Source organism: Bos grunniens, chromosome 16, assembly GCF_055505025.1.
Source record: "Bos grunniens cultivar Pamir isolate PY7600 chromosome 16, Bosgru_T2T1.0, whole genome shotgun sequence".
Taxonomy (NCBI): Eukaryota; Metazoa; Chordata; class Mammalia; order Artiodactyla; family Bovidae; genus Bos; species Bos grunniens.
In genome coordinates, this window is record NC_141180.1 from 52,690,615 (window position 1) to 52,711,674 (window position 21,060).

At 39.0% G+C, this 21,060-nt stretch overlaps 1 protein-coding gene across 2 annotated transcripts in view; it reads right to left on the reverse strand.

The window, feature by feature from the left end:
- The window catches only part of DNAH14 (dynein axonemal heavy chain 14), a 376,358-nt gene that overhangs the window by 20,141 nt on the left and 335,157 nt on the right, over nucleotides 1–21,060 (reverse strand). For both annotated transcript variants that reach the window (XM_086345146.1, XM_086345147.1), the window contains 4 exons: nucleotides 20,155–20,257; nucleotides 17,945–18,172; nucleotides 7,057–7,254; nucleotides 997–1,187 (listed from right to left, as the gene is read on the reverse strand). In XM_086345146.1, coding sequence (XP_086201272.1) covers nucleotides 997–1,187; nucleotides 7,057–7,254; nucleotides 17,945–18,172; nucleotides 20,155–20,257 — 720 coding nt within the window. The remainder of the gene's footprint in view (nucleotides 1–996; nucleotides 1,188–7,056; nucleotides 7,255–17,944; nucleotides 18,173–20,154; nucleotides 20,258–21,060) is intronic.

Genomic DNA, 21,060 nt, shown 5'->3' on the forward strand with positions numbered 1-21,060 from the left:
TATCTCTAAATGTCAGCTTTCCTTCTATGTCACAGGTAGTTAATATATGTTCATTTTGTCAGTGAAATGAGTATCCAATGATCTTATTTTGTGTCAGTAGATTTGATCTTGATGGATATGAACAAATAGCTGAAGTCATAGCCAAATCCAGTCAGATGTCATTAAAAACTTTTTAAAAATATATGGACCATTTAAAAAAGTCCTTATTGAATTTGCTACAATATTGCTTCTGTTTTATGTTCTGGGTCTTTGACCACGAGGCATGCGGGATCTTAGCTCCCCAACAGGGACTGAACCCATATCCCCTGCATTGGAAAGTGAAGTCTTAATCACTGGACCACCATGGACGTCCCAAATGTCATTTTAACATGAGTCGTGTTGTCTAAAGAGACAGAAAGACTGAGAGAATGCAAGATTCCAGTGGGTTCAGAGCTTTTCTAGGTATACAGAAAAAAATGTGAGCTTCTCAGGGGGCCCTAGGGGTAAGCAATCTGCCTGCCAAGGAATCCGCCAGACACAAAAGGGGTTTGATCCCTGGTTCGGGAAGATCCCCCGGAATAGGTAATGGCAACCCACTCCAGTATTCTTGCCTGGAAAATTCTATGGACAGAGCAGTCTGGCAGGCTACAGTCCATGGTGCACCCAAAAGTCAGACACTATTGGGTGACTGAGCACACACACAAACACACACACACACACGCATGTATAGGTCCTATAGAAGTAAATATAACATTTCATATTTATACAGATTCAGTTAAAAAATACCACCCATCAGGTACAATTCACTCACTCAATGAAGATTTATCTGGAACCTACTACAGGCTTGGTAATTATATGTGTGTGTGTGCTCCTGTGTATATAAACTTGCTTCTCTGTCATTTGAAGAATCTAGTTTCTGTGTTTTTTGACTGTATTTTTCTGTAAGTAATATATTGTATATCTTCAAATGAATATTTAATAATTTACAACTAATATTTTTTCCTGGTGAGTTCTTACCTGAACACGAGGTTGGTGATGGTAAATCTTGGTTGCATGCCAATGAGATTATCAATGAACTTCTGGGCCTGGATCTCCCTGAAACCCCTTGTGGCCTCAGGGTGTAATTCTAGGAGCTCAGGAGGGTCATCCTCAGGTAAGGACTGGATAATGCGTATGTAGTCCTTCATGCTTCCAGATTTTGGCAGTGGCTAATACATGTGAAAATTTAAACACTGGTTAGTTTTTACCTACTGAGACATTTACTTTTGGCAATGTATGAAGATGATATTTCCCCATGAAGTTTTATACATCATTTTATGCTTATTTGTTGATGGTATACTCTAGATACTTCTGTCAAAAGTTGCACTTGGGCTATATTATAAAGTGCAGTTTCATGACAGATACATATAACTTTCTCATTGGAAAAAGAGAGAAAGGAAAAAAGAAAGGAGAGTGATTCTGACTACCCATTGCCTCAATGACCTACAGCCACAGATAATGGATACACTCAAGATTTAAGAAGTCATTTTACTTTGGTAAAGCCTATAGCAGACATGTGAGCATGATCTTAATAACTGAAGAGACTAAGGGAGTCTGGGGTGGGCAAAACTGGTGAAGGTGGTCAAAAGGGACACACTTCCAGTTAAAATAAGCAAACAAACAAAAAAACCAAGTGAGTTAAAAAGTTATTTAATAGGGGAATGAAAAGCTTTTTCTTCCTGTTTGCCAGGGATATTTCCCAGTTGACAAGTTATAACCAAGTACTGATTGGATAAAGGCTCTGTAAGGTAAGCAGTTATTCCTTTGACTGATCCAAGGTCACAACTAATTAAGAAAAAATATGTTTTTAAAAACCTATTTAGTCATAATGATAAATGTGGCTGTGCTGGTTAAAAATATGTCAAGTTCTTTAATAGTCAACCCTTCAAAAGATAGAGTCTAATTCTCCTTTTCTCAACTGGAGCTTGGACTAAGTGACTGCTTCTGTCAAACATAAGTAAAGTGGAAGGGATGGAGTGGGACTTTGTTTTTTTTTTTAAGCTTTAAAATAAAATTTTATTAAAAAAAATTCAGCTCATAACATATATATTATTCTACCCTCTGTCTACCCCTACTCCCCACCATCTTTACTGAGGCATAATTGAAAAATAAAGCTATATATATTTAAGGTGTATAACATGATAATTTGATATAAATGTAAGTTGTGAAATAATGATCACAATCAAATTAATGAACACATCTATCACATCCATATAGTTATTTTGTTGTTGTTGTTGCAGTGATATTGCTTAGCATCTGTTATCTAGCATATTTCAAGTATATAATACAGTATTATTAACTATAGTTATTGTGCTATACATTAGATCCAGAGCCTATTTATCTTATAACTGAAAGTTTGAACCCTGTGACCAATATCTCCCCATTTCTCTCTGGAGTGAGACTTTGGAGACCAGGTCTCAAAAGGCACTGCATCTTCTTTCATCCTTCCTGGTTAACTCACTCAGGGGATGCCAGTTGCCATGTTTTGAGGACCATCAAGCAGCCCCAGTGCTCCCAAATGATGGAAAATGAGTTGACCTCTGGCCAACCCATGAACTTGTGAGTGAGTTTAGGAGTAGATCCTCCGGCCTCTGTTAAGCGTTCATGACTGCAACCCCAGACGATACCTTGACTGTCACCTTATGAGTAACCTTGAGCCAGAACAGTGCAGCTACACTGCTCCAAGGATGTGTGCTAGTGCAGTTTTTATTAGATTATAAACTGATTCATAAGAGATGCACGGTGTTAAAAGTGAATTATATCAGCGTGAACCAAAAGGGACAGAGGCAGTGAAACATGGAGAGAGGACTTCAGGTACCTGTACAACTACAGACAGGAAGCATGTGAGAAAACTATTTAGCTGTCAGCAAGGGCTACTTTCTATGGAACTGGAAGTCTTACTCAGAGGGTGGAACCAAGATCCCAGTGGAGGAAGGCAAGAGCCTCTGAATCCTCGCAGGAAATAAAACTGAGTCCTAATCAAGGAAATGCAGCATTTACCCATTTGGGTTTCAGAATTTCTGTGGACTAGTGACTGCTGTGTGTCTTCCATTTTCCCCTCTCTGCAGGGAAGTCACAGTCCTATGCCTCACCCATCATTGCTTGTGATGTATATGGTGGCCACTGAGCGTAGATCAAGTGTCTTTTAGTTTTTATTTTGTAAAAGCCACTTTTTTTTTTTTTGCATATTATGCATATTTCTTCTGTGGTGTGAGCTTTCAAAATCATGACTAATTTTCCAGTTTCCATGATTTTTTCTACAAAATCAAAGAAGCTATAGAGAATAATCTTTTGAAATAAAGGGAAAAAATGATAGAGGCATTGGAGCCACTGATGTGAAGATGAAACAAAGACCAAAGACCGTGCTACCTAGGTGAGAAGTGTCTGTTGAGAGGGAAGGGCTGAGTCAATCCACACTGCTACCTGTGGATCCGTTTTATCTTTCCCATCAATGAGTTTAACAGCAAAACACTTGTAGTGTTCGATGATGGCTTCCACCGAGTCAAAACTTTCGTCTCCTCTGAGTCCCATCCCTAGGGCAAACTGCTGATTCCTCTCCAGCAAGTGTATTTTCACATTGTAGACTTTGTTCCTACAAAACACCACCAACACGTAGGGCTCTGTCCTGTGGGTGGTGTCCTCCTTCAGTGGGCCCCGTTCTTCTTCAGTAATGCCTCTTCCACTGCCCTGAAGACTGTATTTTCTAATGTACCATTCACCGTGCTGGACATTCTTTGTCATCAGACCTCGCAGGGAAAGGTTTTTTTCCTGCTTATGATTTTATAAAGTAGTGGATTTTCCTGAGGGCTAGAGCTGGCTGGGGACTGACTTCTCTGAGGTGGGGGCGGCATGCTTTCTTTATGAGCTCTGTTTTGTGCAGTCTGGTTGTCACAAATGAAGAGCTGGCAACGGCAAGAGGAATCTCTAGAGGACTTTGGTTTTGTGACAGGTCAGATGCTTCAGGCTTCATCTGGTGATGAGGAACTGTGAGTGTCTGGGAGTCTCCTGCAGAGGTGTGGGTCAACAGTGGCCTGCTGTGGGGTCAGGGGCACTGGCAGCAGCAGTGCTGGGAGGCTTGGAGTGTTGGCATAAATCCTCTTGGAGGAGGTCGCCATATACCCTACCATACAGACTGCCAAGTGTCTTTTAATGAAAAGATTGTCATATGAAGGGGAACTACTTAAGGAGTTACACCACAGGAACTGCATCCAGAGTCTCACCTGCTCAAGACCCTTGGCCTTACCACTAATGGAATGAGGACTTCCAGGGCTCTGAGAGGGAGTGAGGATATTTGGTGTCTGGAAAGAATGTAAAACATCTGTGGCCAAGGATTTTGAAAGTTTAAAACCATTGCCTCAAATTATTTAACTCTCCTATCAATCTGATTCTGTGGCTGCTTGACCAATAGAACACTAAACACTATAGAATAAACATTTTGCGTCAGGTCTGGTCCTAGGCCTTAAGTGTTAGAGAGAAGAAAAAAAAAAAAGGAGTAACTGACCACTGACAAAGAAGAGAAATGCATTGTTCACATGGCCAGGAAAGTGGGTAGTAATGGCTTTCTTGATAGCTTCAAGGAAAACATTGACCAATTAGTGAGGGCCACAGGGAGACATCGGGGCTTCCCAGGTGCTGCAGTGGTAAAGAATCCACCTGCCAATGCTGGAGACGCAGGAATCTCAGGTTCGATCCTTGGGTCAGGAAGATCCCCTGGAGAAGGAAATGGCAACCCATTCTGGTAGTCTTGCCTGGAAAATTTCATGGAAGAAAGAGTCTGGTGGCCTATAGTCCGTGGGGTCACCAAGAGTCAGATATGACTGAGTGACTGAACACAAGCACAAGCACAGAGAAACATCAACTAAGAGAGACATTAATAAAAAATTATCTGCAGAAACTAAGATTATGACAAGGAACAGGAAGAGCTGGCAAGTTTTTATGACAAAACTGTCATAAAATTGCAGCATTTAAAGCAACTAAATAATTGAACTTATGATGTTAGAATCTATTCTGTAGTCTGATAGGATTCTGCCAGTGGAATTATATGCTTCTATGCTACTATGCTTCATATTCTCTTGAGCATACTTAAGTAACAGTCTGTATACAAAACTATGCCCACTGTACTTTTTTGCAATTTAAAAAACTTTCAAGGATAATTTTATCTTGCTGCTGCTGCTGCTAAGTCACTTCAGTCGAGTCCGACTCTGTGCGACCCCATAGACGGCAGCCCACCAGGCTCCCCTGTCCCTGGGATTCTCCAGGCGAGAACGCTGGAGTGGGTTGCCATTTCCTTGGTTGAATTTAGACTCTAAACATCTAGAGCATTATTTAAAAGTTTTTTTTTTCTTAATGGAAATCTAAAAAACAACTCATAGCTTTTCCTGCCTTAAAAGATTGTGTCATCTTCCTTCTCACCTTCCATCATCTCCGTTATGCAAATTCTGACCCGTCTCATTCATGTCAAGTCCTCTTTCCACACTCTCAAACCAGAGATCTGGAGGATTTTTCCCTCCGTTTAGCAACCATCTGCCAGGGCACAACTGCTGTGTGTAAACTGGAGACTCTTGCTCCACAAAGATGGAGGCCTGGATGGAAGTGAAACACTAAACAGAGAGAGGACGAGGGATGACGCGGAGTTTCGTCTTCTTCAGTGCTTGGGGTGGACTCCTTGAATCTCAGCTCTCCTTACTGTATGCGGCTGCACCCTGAGCACCTCAGTTTCTTCATCTGAAACTGGGGATAACATCTATTTCATATAGTTGTTTTGAGCATTAAATGAGAAAAAGACATCAGTCGACAAGTGTGGATCAGATCAGCACAGCTTAACTTGCTTCTGCTTCCTTGTGCTTTGTATTTTATACTCTAGGTTCCCAGGGGGCATGAGCCATTTATCGTTCTTTTCATTTACTGGCCAGCATATGCTGCATTTAATAGCATACATTCCAGGTTGTGCCCTTGGTGGATGGTTGCTAGCAGCGCAAAAATCCTGCAGACCTCTGGCCTGAGAGTTGGGAGGGAGGACTTGCATCACTGTGATGGCTGGCAATTTGTATACGGGAGGTGAATGGAAGATGAGAAGGATAATTTTTTTTAGGGGCGGGGGAGGGCGTGCCACAGTTTGCAGGTTCCCCTACCAGGGACTGAACCTGCCTCCTCAGCAGTGAAAGTGCAGAGTCCTAACCGCTGGACCACCAGGGAATTCCCAGGAAGATGAGAAGAAAGATAATGCCATCTGGGTGATCATGGTAAAGTGGGTAGGGGCCTGGTGGGAGGAGGAGAAGGAGAGACAGAGGTCATACCCAGGTCATCAGTGGAGGGTCTTTAGAGTGGATAGGTAGATAAAATGGTAATGGATAGAGTGATGGTAATTTACTTTTGTAATACTAAAGGTTATGTGTGTGTGCGTGCGTGCTTTGTCGCGTCCAACTCTTTGCAACCCCAGGGACTGTAGCCTGTCAGGTTCCTCTGACCACGGGATTTCCCAGGCAAGCATACTGGAGTGGGTTGCTGTTTCTTCCTCCAGTGTATCTTCCTGACTCAGGGATCTAACCCTTGTCTCTTGCATCTCCTGCACTGGCAGGTGGATTCTTTATCACTGTGACCCCTGGGAAGCCACACTGAAAGTTAATAAACACCATTAAAAGTGAATGTTAAGGGCTTCCCTGGTGGTCCAGTGGTTGAAGGTTTGCCTGCCAATGCAGGGGACATGAATTTAATCTCTGGTCCAGGAAAATTCCACATGCCATGGGGCAACTAAGCCTGAGTGCCATAACTGCTCAGCCCTTGCAGTTAGAGCCTGAGTTCTGCAAGAGAAGCTGCTGCAGTGCGAGGCCCACAGGCTGCAGCTAGAGAATAGCCTCTACTCGCAGCAACCAGAGAAAAGCTTGCATGCAGCAATGAATATCCAGTGCAGCCATAAATAAATACATAAGTAGAAAGTGAAAAAAATGAATGTTAAAATTTATTTTAATGTAGATTTTAAATAATGGTGCAATCCTTAAACATAATCAGTAATGTTAAGAAAATAAATCCTTTTCTTACCTCATCAGTAGAGAAACTGAAGTCATCTTTTAGCACTTCAGGATTACAAAATTTGTAGAGAAGGGTGTTTAAACATCGCCTGTCCCAGCTGTCAGTCACCCAGCCACCGTAAACCACCTCCCCAATCAGGTAGCGCAGTGTCTGCCAAGGAATACTGGACTGAGCGCTCAGGAAATTTTCCAACACCTTTATGGCAACCTGTAGAAAATGCACTAGTTTTCATTATTTTAGCACACGTTTTCAGGTTGTTTTCATGGTTTAACATAAAATCAACAACTCAAACAGCTGCATATATTTTATCTTTAAAAATACGTGGAAAAAAAAGAATAAAAATATTAGGCTATATATTTTACTCATTGTTGTTGAACAAACTTTGAATTACTTAACTGATTAATATTGTTATTTTTTGAATAGACAAAACAAACACATAGTATTGAATTCAGAGGGCTTCCCAGGTAGCACTAGTGGTAAAGAACCCGCCTGGTAAAGCAGGTAGACATTAAGAGACGCAGGCTCGATCCCTGGGTCAGGAAGATCCCCTAGAGGAGGGCATGGCAACCCACTCCAGCATTCTTGCCTGGAGAATCCCCATGGACAGAGGAGCCTGGCAGGCTGTAATCCACAGGGTTGTACAGACACGACTGAAGCAACTAAGCATGCACAAGCACACACTGAACTCAGAAGATACAAAAGGATAAACAAAGGAATGTAAATTTTCTCCTACTGTCTAGCCTTCAGAGCCCCTGCCATGAGGCCATCATTGTTAACAATGTCTTGAGCTACGCTTACCAGCACTTTGCGACCCCATGGACGGGCTTGCCAGGCTCCTCTGTCCATGGGATTCTCCAGGCAAGAATACTGGAGTGGGTAGCCATTCCCTTCTCTAGGGGGAATCGAACCCAGGTCATCTGCATTGCAGGCAGATTCTTTACCATCTGAGCCACAAGGGAAGCCCCCTATGTAACTATATGCACATAAATTGATTTCATTCCTTCTTTTTCCCTCCTGACCTTCCCTCCTCTCTCTCTTCCTTTCTATCCTCCCTCAGTCCTTCACCTATCTTTCATCTCTCCTTCCCCCTCATCTTCTTTTTCTGTGTTCCTATCTTTATATACAACATCCTGCAACTGCCCAACCAACATATCTTGGCTACTATTGTTCAATGGCTGCAACAATTCATATTTCCACTAACAGTTGCCACCGTTCTCTCATTCCTTCCACTGTTCTTTCATCCCTTCCTCTGCTAGGAGAGGTTGCCCTATGCAATTTTTTTGTACTTTGCTGTTAATTTGTAGTTCACTTGCTACTGGTTATTTTCAGAATCTTATGTCTATTGGTCAAGCTTTGATTTTCTGTACATTTAGCTATTTTTCCTTTGGATTGTCTTTTTCTTGTTAAAATGTGAGAGCTCTTTGTATATTATAGACATTAACTCTGTAAGTTATTTGCATTGCAGATATTATCCTAAATCTGTGATTTGTCTCTTGACTTTATTTTGTCGCCATTTTCCATATAGAAGTTTTTATAATCACACATGCCTATCTTTTCTTTTATGGTTCTGGGTTTCGAATTTTAGCTAAGTTATCCCTAACTCCACAATTGTACATGTAATCTCCCAAATTTATTTTTAAACATTTTTATTGTTTTACTATGCTGCAATTCATCGGGTTGCAAAGAGTCGGACACTACTGAGCGAGTGAACTGAACTGAACTGATACATTTAAAGTTTACTCCATTCTGAAATTTATATTTGTATACAGTATAAGATAAAGGGCCAAACCAATTTTCTCCCAGCTGGATGGCCAGAGTAACCAGTATCTTTTACTTAAAAAAAAAAAAAAAGCCCTCATTACTGAGTTAAAATATTTTCTATGTAAATATTAAAATTTCATATAAACTCAGATCTATTTCTGTATTCTCTATTATGTCTCACTGATTTGCTGTCTACTTCTGCCAAACAATATTGGATTTAGTATAGTGGATTTTTTAAAATATGTTTTGATATCTGGTGAAGGGAGACTCTTGCAGTATTTTAATTTTTTGTGTATTTCTAGTTTATTCTTCAGTGTGTCTTCTATGTAAACTTTATCAATTCCAAAATCTTCCTAATAGGGTTCTAATTGGATTGACATTAAATGTGATAACGTAATTTTGGAAGAATTGGTAGTTTATGATACGGGAAGTCTTCCTATTGAAGAGAGAAGGCAGGATTGAAAACAGAGATGTGGCAGCAGACTGCAAGAACTGCGTAACTTTGGAGAGTCTTTTAAGTGTTCTGAGCCTTCATTTCCTTATCTTTAAAATGAGGATAATTAGCATACTTACTTCATAAGGTTGTTGTGAGAATTAAATAATTCATATAAAGTAATCAGAACATTTTAAGCTCTCAGCAAATGTTATTCTTTTTTACTTCCTGATTTACAGTGTTCATTATTTAGGATGCATACAGTTTTTATTGAATTTGTTCCTGAATATTAAAAAAAAATTTGTCACTACTGTGACTGTACTATGCTTCCATGTCTAAGTGTTTACTGCTGGGGAAAAGATAGTGGCTTTTATACATTTATGTTTTTACTGAGCCACTTTATTGAATTCTCTCATTACTTCTAACAGGTCTTTTTTTTAAACTAGTCTCTAAGATTTTCTAGATACACAATTATATCATCAACAAAAGGTAGCTTTTTCCTCTTTTTTCTTGCTTCTCTTTTACAGCATTAATATGAATTATCTTATCTTATTGCATTTACTAGAACTTTTAAGGCAATGTTGAATGACAATGGTGATAAAAGGCATCCATGTCTGATTCCTGGTTTTCTTTGAAACAATTTCAGTGTTTGGCTATTTAGAATAATATTTGCTTTAGGTTTTTGGTAGTCTTTTTCATATTTAAGCTGTTGCTTTGAATCCTATAAGAGTTCTTTTTAGGAATGGTACCTGGGTTCATAACAAAGACTTTTCTATATCTATTGATCTGATCATTTAAACTGAGATTATAGATTTTCAAATACTGAGCCATTTTTACATTCTTGGAATAAACCCCACTTGAGCACAGTATATCATTCTTTGCTTCATTGCTGAAACCTATTAAGATTAATATATAATTTTTATATGAAGTCCTAAGTGAAATTAGCCTATAGTACTTTTCCAGAAGGCAATGGCAAGCCACTCCAGTACTCTTGCCTAGAAAATCCCATGGATGGAGGAGCCTGGTAGGCTGCAGTCCATGCGGTTGCTACAAGTCAGACCCGACTGAGTGACTTCACTTTCACTTTTCACTTTCACACAATGGAGAAGGCAATGGCAACCCACTCCAGTGTTCTTGCCTGGAGAATCCCAGGGACGGGGGAGCCTGGTGGGCTGCGGTCTTTGGGGTCGCACAGAGTCGGACACGACTGAAGTGACTCAGCAGCAGCAGCAGCAGCAGGTATTCATATTAAAATTATGTTGATTTCATAGAATGAATTGGGGAGATTGCCATCTTTTTCTAAGTTTTGGAATAGTTTAAATAATATTAATATATCTGTTTTTTAAAATTCAGAGTGAAATAAGTTGTGAAACCATTTCATTCTGGTATTATTTGCAATTTCTTATGGCCATTGGTCTAGTCAACATTTCCATTTCTTTTTTTTATTTTATTTTTTAACTTAACGATAATGTATTGGTTTTGCCATATATCAAAATGAGTCAATTTAGAACATATTTTTCTGGGAAATCATTGGTTTCATCTAGATTTCCAAACTTTATTAGTCTCATCAAAAACCAATTTTACAATTTATTTTTCCTTTCTACATTTTGTGTTATTTCATTAATATTAAAAATTATATTTAATTTTTATTTTTTCTAATTTCTTAAGATGAATATTTATTTCTTGCACTCTTCTTTAATAATGAATATTTGAGTTAGTTTTTTTTTTCTGAGCATAGCTTTTGTCTCTCACATTATTTTTGATATGGTGGTGTTATTCAGTCGTGTCTGACTCTTTGCAACCCCATAGACTGTAGCCTGCAAGGCCCCTCTGTCCATAGAATTCTCCAGGCAAGAATACTGGAGTGGGTTGCCATTTCCTTCTCCAGGGAATCTTCCTGACCCAGGGATTGAACCTGGGTCTCCTGCATTGCAGGCAGATTCTTTACCATCTGAGCCACCAGGGAAGCCCCCACATTTTTGGCTGTACCCCACAGCATATGCGATCTTATTTCCTGGGCCAGGGATCAAACCCTCACTCCCTGAATTGGAAGGCAGAGTCTTAACCACTGGACCACAAGGGAAGCACCATTTCTTTTTTTTTTTTTTTGGTATAAAGTAGTATAATTTCTATTATGTTTGAGATATTTTATGACTTTTCTTTAATATTCTCTTTATCTTCCCTTTTAATATTCTTATCTAGAGCTGTGTTTCTTATGTTTCTTATTTTACAACTTGTTAAGATTTCTTGGATCAAATGTTTATAGTTTATTAGATTATGACTAGAGAACATGACCCATAAAATCATTAAATATTTTTCTTTGTGGCCATGTTTATGATTAAGTTTTCTAACAGTTCCTTACCTGTATGAAAAAATATGAACTGTCTTTTGGAAAGATGTTAGGTTCTATCTACATCTGTTAATCAAGTTTGTCAATTGTACTATTTTCTGTCTTATTTTTGCTTATTAGATCTAATTGTGAGTTTTTTGAAATTTTCACAATAATCACATATGCATATACATTTATATAATGCATATGTACAGATACACGTGTCTATATAGACATACATGTATGTGTATATTTGCTGCTGCTGCTAAGTCGCTTCAGTTGTGTCCAACTCTGTGCGACCCCAGAGACGGCAGCCCACCAGGCTCCCCCATCCCTGGGATCCTCCAGGCAAAAACACTGGAGTGGGTTGCCATTTCCTTCTCCAATGCATGAAAGTGAAAAGTGAAAGTGAAGTCGCTCAGTTGTGTCGGACTCCTAGCGACCCCATGGACTGCAGCCCACCAGGCTCCTCCACCCATGGGATTTTCCAGGCAAGAGCACTGGGGTGGGGTGCCATTGCCTTCAGTGTACCAGTTGTGATAAATAAAGACACCACATAATGAAATAGCTGAGAGCACAAACTCTGAAGCTAGACCACCTGTGACCGAGTCGAGCCTGTTCTGCTCACTCATTAGGCAAATTGCCAAACCTCTCTGAACTTCAACTGTAAACTAAAGATCATACTACCTTGTTTTTAGGAATGTTGTAAGATTTCAGTTAATTCATAAAGTACTTAAAACCATGTCTGAGAGAAAGCACTGTAAAAGTTAGGTTTTCATGACTGCTATATCTTCATAAACTGTTTCTCTCTCTACTACTTGGTGCTTTTTCAGCTTAAAATCCATCTTGACTGATATTAATGTTACCATTCCTGTTTTTTGCTGTTTTTATTTTCTTGGTAGTTTCAAGCTTTTTCATTGATGTAAGGGTTTTTCATATAAACTCTGTAAAACTGAGTTTTGTTTTGTAACCCTGGTAATAATTTTGCTTCTTTAATGAAATATTGCAATCCATTTACATTTAATGTAAAAACTGATATTCCCTTTGTATTACTTTACATTATTAGTTTACTTTGTTGTTTCTCTCCCTCCCTCATTTTAATAGGTTGATCAAATTGTTATTTATTTGCCTTTGATCTTCATTAATTTAAACATTATACCATTTCCATTACAGGTTACCTTTCCTTTCCTTGAATTCATATTAAAATAACATTCCTTTATTCAAATGAAGAGAAGTCAATTATTTTCCTACCAAAGTTTTCCAATTCCCTATTTTTTCCTCTGCATTCTCTAATGTTAAAGCTAGCAATAAGGTGAAACATTTAGAAAACTTATACTTCCCTCCTCTCGTCTTTTCTTTCCTTACATAAACTCTTCGGAATTTTTTCACTCTCCTCCTTCACTCTTCATGTACACGCTTCCCTCCACTCCAACTCCTAGGCTTTATTGAGATACCTTAGTATTCTTACTACAGTTTAGTACTCTATAAAGTTTAGTAAACTATAGTTTAGTACTCTTACTAAAACTCAGCTTAAAACTATTAAGGGAATTTTTCTTGTATGACTCTTCCTCTTAAATAATCTATATTTAGCACTTAGACTACTCACCCTCAATTGTTTATTATCTATTTAGATTTAATAATCTACTGTAAGTTTTAACAACATACTGTTCACCACAGTTTCAATTTCTTTTCATTTTCCTTTATTTTGGGGCTCTGTTCTGATATATTTGTACATAGGGTAGATCTTAAGCATTTTCCACAGACAGAGAACACGAGTTATGTATTATCTAAATCCTTGCATATATGCAAATATCTTTCTTTACTTTGACAGAGTGAATGATATTTTGGCTGGAAATAAGATTCTTGGCATGCAGTCTTAATCTCCCAGATTCTCTAGATGTTATTCCACTTTATTCTAGCTAGTGATGGTAGATGACAAGTCTAAGTGTCATCACTGTTCTTTTATAACTTGTCTTTGAAGCTTGGAGTTCAGGAATTTTCTAGCTTATGTCCAAATATGTCTTTATGACAACTCTGCCTGAATTAGGAAGGATTTTCAATCTGTAAACTCAAATCTTTCATCAGTTCAGAGACAATAAAACGGCTTTTTTCTTCTTTTTTTTCCTCTCTATTCAGTTTTCTCCTCAGGAATTCATATCATTTGAATATTTTTAGGTGTTCCCTTTAAATGCCTTCTTCATTTGTGCCTTATGATTTCCATCTTATTGTAACTTTCTTCCTATGCTCTGAGTTATTCCTTCTATTTGTTTTTTCTAGCCATTAACTCAAGTCCCAACCATGACCATTTTTCCCTTCATCTCCCTCTAACCATCTAACTCTTTTTTTAAGTTCAAGAATCACGGTGTGTGTATACAACTTCAATTAGTTGAGAGCACATGGAGCCTATGTACTAATTAATGCCTCTTTCCACATGTGTGTAAATGAATCATGCCGAAACACAGTGACACTGATCCTCTTTTAGGGATAATACATAATTGTTGGGGATCATAAATTGATCATATTTACAATCATAAATTGAACTAATGACACAAATAAAAATTCAAAAATTTGAAAAAAAGGCAAAAGGACGACCATATACTTTTCAATGTCATACTGGAACATTGTTTAACATGCTCACTCAAGGATTAGCAAATACTTCAGGAGTATCTGCTTTTGTTTTGATTTACTATTTCCTATTGATTAGAGCATTTTACAACTCTGGACAAGTATAGGCTAACTTATAGGAAACTGTTGGCCCTGTATCTGTTTCTTTCTGATAATGATGCAAATGAAATTTTGTCTTGTAGAAATACAAATGGTTTCTGGCTCCTAAAGAAAATTACAACCCCAAGGTTACAATTTTATTGCCTGTATGGCATTTGGCAGTTTTATATGTAATTTGATAATCATATTTCATTATAATTGTTTAAATAATTCTAAATATTTCTGTTATCCTATACTTTTAAAAGGAGCCTGGTGGCACAGTGGTAAAGAGTTTGTCTGCAATGCAGGAGACATGCGGGTTTGATCCTTGGGTCAGCAAGATCCTCTGGAGAAGGAAATGGCAACCCATTCTAGTATGCTTGCCTGGAGAATTTCATGGACAGAGGAGCCTGGTGGGCCACAGTCCTTTTCCAACTTGCAAGAGTTGGACACGGCTTAGCAATTAGACAACAAATACTTTTAAAAATCAGTTTTACCATCCTGCTGATTCTTTTATCAATGAGTTAAAAATTCTTTGATATGTGCTCATGGAACAAAAAATCATGTGTGTAAAATGTGTATGTACTTTTGTATCCTTATGGGCTCTTATAATTTTCTGTTCTATTTCCTGTGTTCTTTCTCTCTTTGGCTACTGGATCTTGTTTGATATGTTATTTTTCTTGGCCTTGTCATTGTGGCTCAGGTCCAGACTTTGGGGAGCTTAAAGTGGTGGTAGTCCTACATGTGGTGGAAACTATATTGACGTTTAGTCCTATGGGCTGGCAGATAGCATCAGTCAGTTGTCAGTCCACTGAGGAAACTCTCCAAGTTGCCTGACAGGGAGCTGACTGGGCCTGAAACTCCTCCCCTAGTGGGAGGAGCTGAGTCCAAACTCAACTTCCCACTGAACCAGAAGTTTCCACTTAATGAGAGGGGCTGTACAGCAATCCAATTTCCCACAGTTTCAAGGTGCTAGCATTTGGCGTTTCTAGACAACTACTTGAATATCAGGTACCCAGACTCAGATATCCTGGCACGCAGGCAGTCTGTTTCTTTGCCACTGGGAAGAATGCTCTCACACTCGCCACATGAAAGGGGAGGACAAAGGAGGGGAAGGCTGCTTCTTTTGGAGAGCGGCGCCACCATGTACGGAGAAGGCAATGGCACCCCACTCCAGTACTCTTGCCTGGAAAATCCCATAGATGGAGGAGCCTGGTAGGCTGCAGTCCATGGGATCGCGAAGAGTCGGACACGATTCAGTGACTTGACTTGCACTTTCATGCATTGGAGAAGGAAATGGCAACCCACTCCAGTGTTCTTGGCTAGAGAATCCCAGGGACAGGGGAGCCTGGTGGGCTGCCGTCTATGGGGTCGCACAGAGTCAGATACTACTGAAGTGACTTAGCAGCAGCAGCCACCATGTAACCAGCTGCTTCTGTTTAAGCAAGCCTCTCTGCCAAATGCCAAAAGGACAGCAGCAGCCCATAAATTCCAGCCTGAGCCAAGTAAAGCTGCTGCCTTTCACCCCACGCTCTTTGCATGACCCTGCCAACACCTGGCCCTCCGCAGTCCTACCATTTGTTTCTCTTGCAGATGGTTTAGTGTATATTAAACCATCTGTGTATATTTATACTGAAATAAATATATACTCTAAATATGTGTGCAGAAGTGAGATCACACTATACATGTTCTGTTATAACCCAATTTTGGCAATCAATCTTATAAATGTGACTATCTTCGTCTATATCAATAGTAACAGGAATTCTTTAAAGGCTTTCAAAATATATTATCAAATTGTCTTCTGGAAAGTTACTAACAATTAAATTAGCTGTATGAGATAGTGCCTGCTTCTCTACATTTTTGTTTATTTTAGCCACCGTGGTACTGAAAGGTGGTATCTTATTGTGGTTTTAATAAATATTCCCCTAATTGTTGTATTTGGCAGTGTTCTCCAGAGAAACTGAACCAAATAGGATGTATGGGGAATCAAGGCAGTGTATGGAGTTTCCCCAAAAAACTAAAAGGAGAGTTGCCATATGACCCAGAAATCCCATTCCTAGGCATATATCTCAACAAAACTATTATTTGAAAAAATATACACATCCCAACATTCATAGCAGTGCTATTTATAATAGACAAGACATGGAAACAACCTAAATAGCCATTGACAGATGAATGGAGTATTACTCAGCCATAAAAAAGGAGGAAAAAAATGCCATTTGAAGCAACATGGATGGACCTAGAGATTATCATACTAAGCAAAGTAAGTTAGAAACACAAATACCATATGATCTCACTTATGTGTGGACTCTAGCTGCTGCTGCTGCTAAGTCGTGCCAGTCGTGTCAGACTCTGTGGGACCCCATAGACAGCAGCCTACCGGCTCCCCTGTCCCTGGGATTCTCCAGGCAAGAACACTGGAGTGGGTTGCCAGTGCCTTCTCCAGTGGAATCTAGACTATGACACAAATGAACAGACTCACAGAAACAAAGAACAGGCTTGTGGATGCCAAATAGGGGAAGCAGTAGAGAGCTGGATTGGGAGTTCAGAACTAGCAGATACAAACTATTATATATATAGAATGGATAAGCAATAAAGTCCTACTACATAGCTCAGGGAACTATATTCAATATCTGGTGATAAGCCACATGGGAGAGAATATGAAAAAGAGAATCACTGTGCCTATATACCAGAAACTAACACAACACTGTAAATTAAGAAAAATAGTTTGCAATATTAAACACAAATAAAGGGTTCTATATAAAGAATAGTGAAGACTCTTCAGCTAAAATTTCCCTCCTACAATGGGTCAATGTAATTTTTCTTGCTTTAAATGAATAAGTAGAAACAACAAACACTTTTGTGGTGATTTTTATGTGTCAGGCACTGTTTTAAGTGCTTTACAATTCATACTGTATTGACTAGTCTGTTCTTATTTTTCTTAAAAAAATTTTATTTTCTTATTTGGCTGTGACAGATCTTAGTTGCAGCATGTGGGATCTGGTTCCCTGACCAGGATTGAACCCCAGCCCCCTGCCTGGAAGTACAGAATTAAGCCACCGGACCACCAGGGAAGTCCCTAGTCTGCCTCTTACAACGCCCTTTGGCAGAGGTACTTTTTTGGTCAAGGAAACTAAGACCCAGAGAGGTTAGTAAGCTTGCCAAATAACTTGTAAATCCTGTACAGCTATAAGCAGAGGAGCTCTGATTTGATTCCTGAAAAGAGGGCTTCCAGGTCCCCGCTTTTAAATGTTAGTCAGCCCTCATCGCCTAGTTACAGAGTTTGTTACTTTAGTACCATGAAAAACATTTAGTATTTGTGTAGATACACTAGGCTTTTTTTATCTTATCACTACTTGCTGCTGCTAAGTCGCTTCAGTCATGTCCGACTCTGTGTGACTCCACAGACGGCAGCCCACCAGGCTACCCCGTCCCTGGGATTCTCCAGGCAAGAACACTGGAGTGTGTTGCCATTTCCTTCTCCAATGCGTGAAAGTGAAAAGTGAAAGTGAAGTTGCTCAGTCATGTCTGACTCTTAGCGACCCCACGGACTACAGCCTACCAGGCTCCTCTGTCCATGGGATTTTCCAGGCAAGAGTACTGGAGTGGGGTGCCATTGCCTTCTCCATATCACTACTTATTTGGTGTTATATACAAAGTACCAGACTTACCTCCAAGTCTGAAGAACTAAATGCATATGCAATATTCCAGCCCAATATTCCATAAATTTTTCTTTCATTGATCAGAGCATTGAAGAAACACAAGCTGAATAAAATTTTTTTCCACCATGGTCCATAGTCAGGTTTTTCAAATAACTCTTCTGTTATCTCTCCACTCCCACTGTATCCAAATGTCTGAAGTAAATTATTTTTCAGTCCCTGGGGATTTTCCACTGCAATCTTTAAAACAGATGTGAGTAAAAACAACTTGCGAGGACAGACACAGACATTAGGACTGGTGGGGGGTGGGGGACTCTTACTTACATAGAGAACTAGCTAAGACTATATCTGATAACAGAACTTGCTAAGACTATAACTCTTTTTAAGATTCAGTACCAAATAAAAAATCTTGTGTTATTCTTGTCCCATTTGAAAACTTCTGTAAAGGGATTGTATCAGATTTCCAATTGTTCCAATTCGTACTTTAAAATGAGAAGTACAACAATGTTATTAAAAGCACTCCTGTTTGCTCAGCAAGCCCAGCTTTTTAGAAAGTTGAAAGTGAAGAATTCCTATATTCTAAATGCTTGATGGCAGCTAAGTGGCTGTAACAGAATCAGGGCTGCATGGCCTCGGCAAGGCAGCAGACAGAAGGGGCATCACATATAGTACACAGAGAACTTGTGGAACCAACAAAAGTATCTAATCATCAGTGATATGGAAAAAGAGGACAAATAACTTGGTGTGTTACTAAAGTGCTCTGTTTTCATTGAAAATTGATTGATTTCTTACCTAGGAAAATTGAAATGAGGAGGTACAGGAGGTGAAGTGGAAAGAGAATTACTTGGAGGGCTTTTTTTTTTAAAGAGCATGACTGTAAGTCTAAAACCGAAAGGTCTGAAAATGTTTCTTTGCTTGCACAGTTTTCATAGACATACACACATAGACATATATATGTGTATGTGTATTTCAATTATATGGATACGTATGTAGGATATGTATAAATATGTGTAGATAAGTACTATGATATATGTGTGTGTGTGTGTGTGTACATAAACATGAAATTTCTTTTAAAATTGAATTTATTTAATTAATTTTCACTGGAGTATAGTTAATTTACAAGGTTGTTTGTTTTTGCTGTACAGCAAAGTGAATCAGTTATATATACATATATTCACACTTTTTAAGATTCTTTTCCCATATAGGTCACCACAAAGCATTGAGTAGAGTTTCCTGTGGAACGTGAGATTTCTGAGTTAAGGATCAGACTGACTGATTTATTCACAGAGCACTTAAAATGTTCCTTGAAGTTTTACCTCTGTCGCCACTTTTCATATCCCCCTCTCCTGGATGAAGATAAAATGCTGTCTTGAGTCTCAGACAAAAAGCTGCAGATTTCTCCAATCCATGTCCCACCTTCTCCAGGAGTAGGGAAGCTGGGAAGTGCCTCAGTACTGTGGGCTTGGGTAAATACACCCAGGGATCTGGGAAGAGCTGGGAGTCAGTGTGACAGAGAGAAGTTTCTTTGTTTCCCAAGAGTAAACTTGATTTATTCTCAGGCTGGATTGGGACTCTATCAGGAAACTGCCCATCCACCCCATTTCCTCTGTCTTCACACTAATTGTTAAACTCGGAAGTGTGCATGTGTTTGCATATCTGGGCATGCGTTCTGCCTGTGCCACGGTCAGTCTTCTTTGTTATTAGGACTCCATCTTTTGGTCAACTGGACACTTGTTTAACAGAATTGATGCAACTCTTAGTATTTATTTAAACTTAATGGTGGATATGAGTAGAAGTCACAAATAATTTTTAAATAGGACTTTTTAGTCAATAGTTTCAACCTGCTTTTTGCCAGATCCTTTTCAGAGAATTAATAACAAATTGTGAAAGAGTTAGGGGGGACCAGAGACAGGAAAAAGCTAGAGAAGCAAAAGGCAAGGAAGGACCCAAATTCTTTACTCTATCTTCTGGTTTATGGGAGTTGGAAGTTTAAGCATCCCTGTTTGAGAAAACAAACATTTAAACTGTCCAATCCCTTGAAAGCAGGGATCTTGTTTATACTTTTGCATCCTTCTGGTCCACAATGTTAGGCTGAGCACAGGAAAGATTTAGCATACTAGAATTAGCACTCTCTTCTTAATTCAGAATCATGAATACAAGATAATTTACATTCAAACGGTGCTTCAGAGTCAATACTAGTATCTCTTATACATTGCCCTTACCTTTAAACTCTTTTGAAGGATAGGAATTGGGAAAGAACTGTCTGATTTTGAGCTTAACCATAGCCTGAACTTAGGCTCTATTGTCACATCTGGACTATTAAATCTGTAAAAAGAAAACATTTATAAATATTTTAATGTGAAAAATTTTAATGAAATCAGTATGTTCTAAGAATCATAGTTGTTTTAATGTTAAAATGGCCTTAGAAAATCACTTTAATAACTAACCATAAGAACTTCTATATGAAAAGGATTCCAAAATGGCGGTGGCTAAAAGACAAGGAAGGTCAAAGGAAGGTCCGAGGACCAGAGTGAAGACTTCAGGCAGAACAAACAGCACTCCTGGCTAAGCCCAATTTGCACGGGGGAGGCCCAGGTGGAGGAAAAAACATATAAAAGGAGGAGCCAAAGCGCTTTTTCACGGACTCTCTCTCCCGCGTGCGTGCGCTCTTTCTCTCTCTCTCTCTCTCTCTAAATAAAATACAGCTGTAACACTGATTTGCCTAAGAGGTATAACATGATTTGTCCAAGACCCTAGAGCTGTGACGCGCTGAGGGCTTTAATGTCCGTTGCTCCAAATCTTTGTTGTGACGAGACAAAGAACCGAGGAACATACATTCGCGTGACAGTAAGATCCATTAATTCCCATTTTGAAAAGGTAGTCTTCCCTCACTTAGGTACAAAAATGATCTAGGTTCATTGCAAAAAACTTGGAAAAAATGACAAATTAAGAACAAAATAAAAACCAGAGTTCCATTGGTCAAATCTGGCACAACTGAACATCATAATAAACATTCACAGTAACAGATTATAATCCACTAAATAAAATAGAAATCCGTGAGTCCATGCTGATGTAAGTAAACAAATGAATAAATAAATAGGGAAGAGAAAATCTCCTAATAGCAGAAT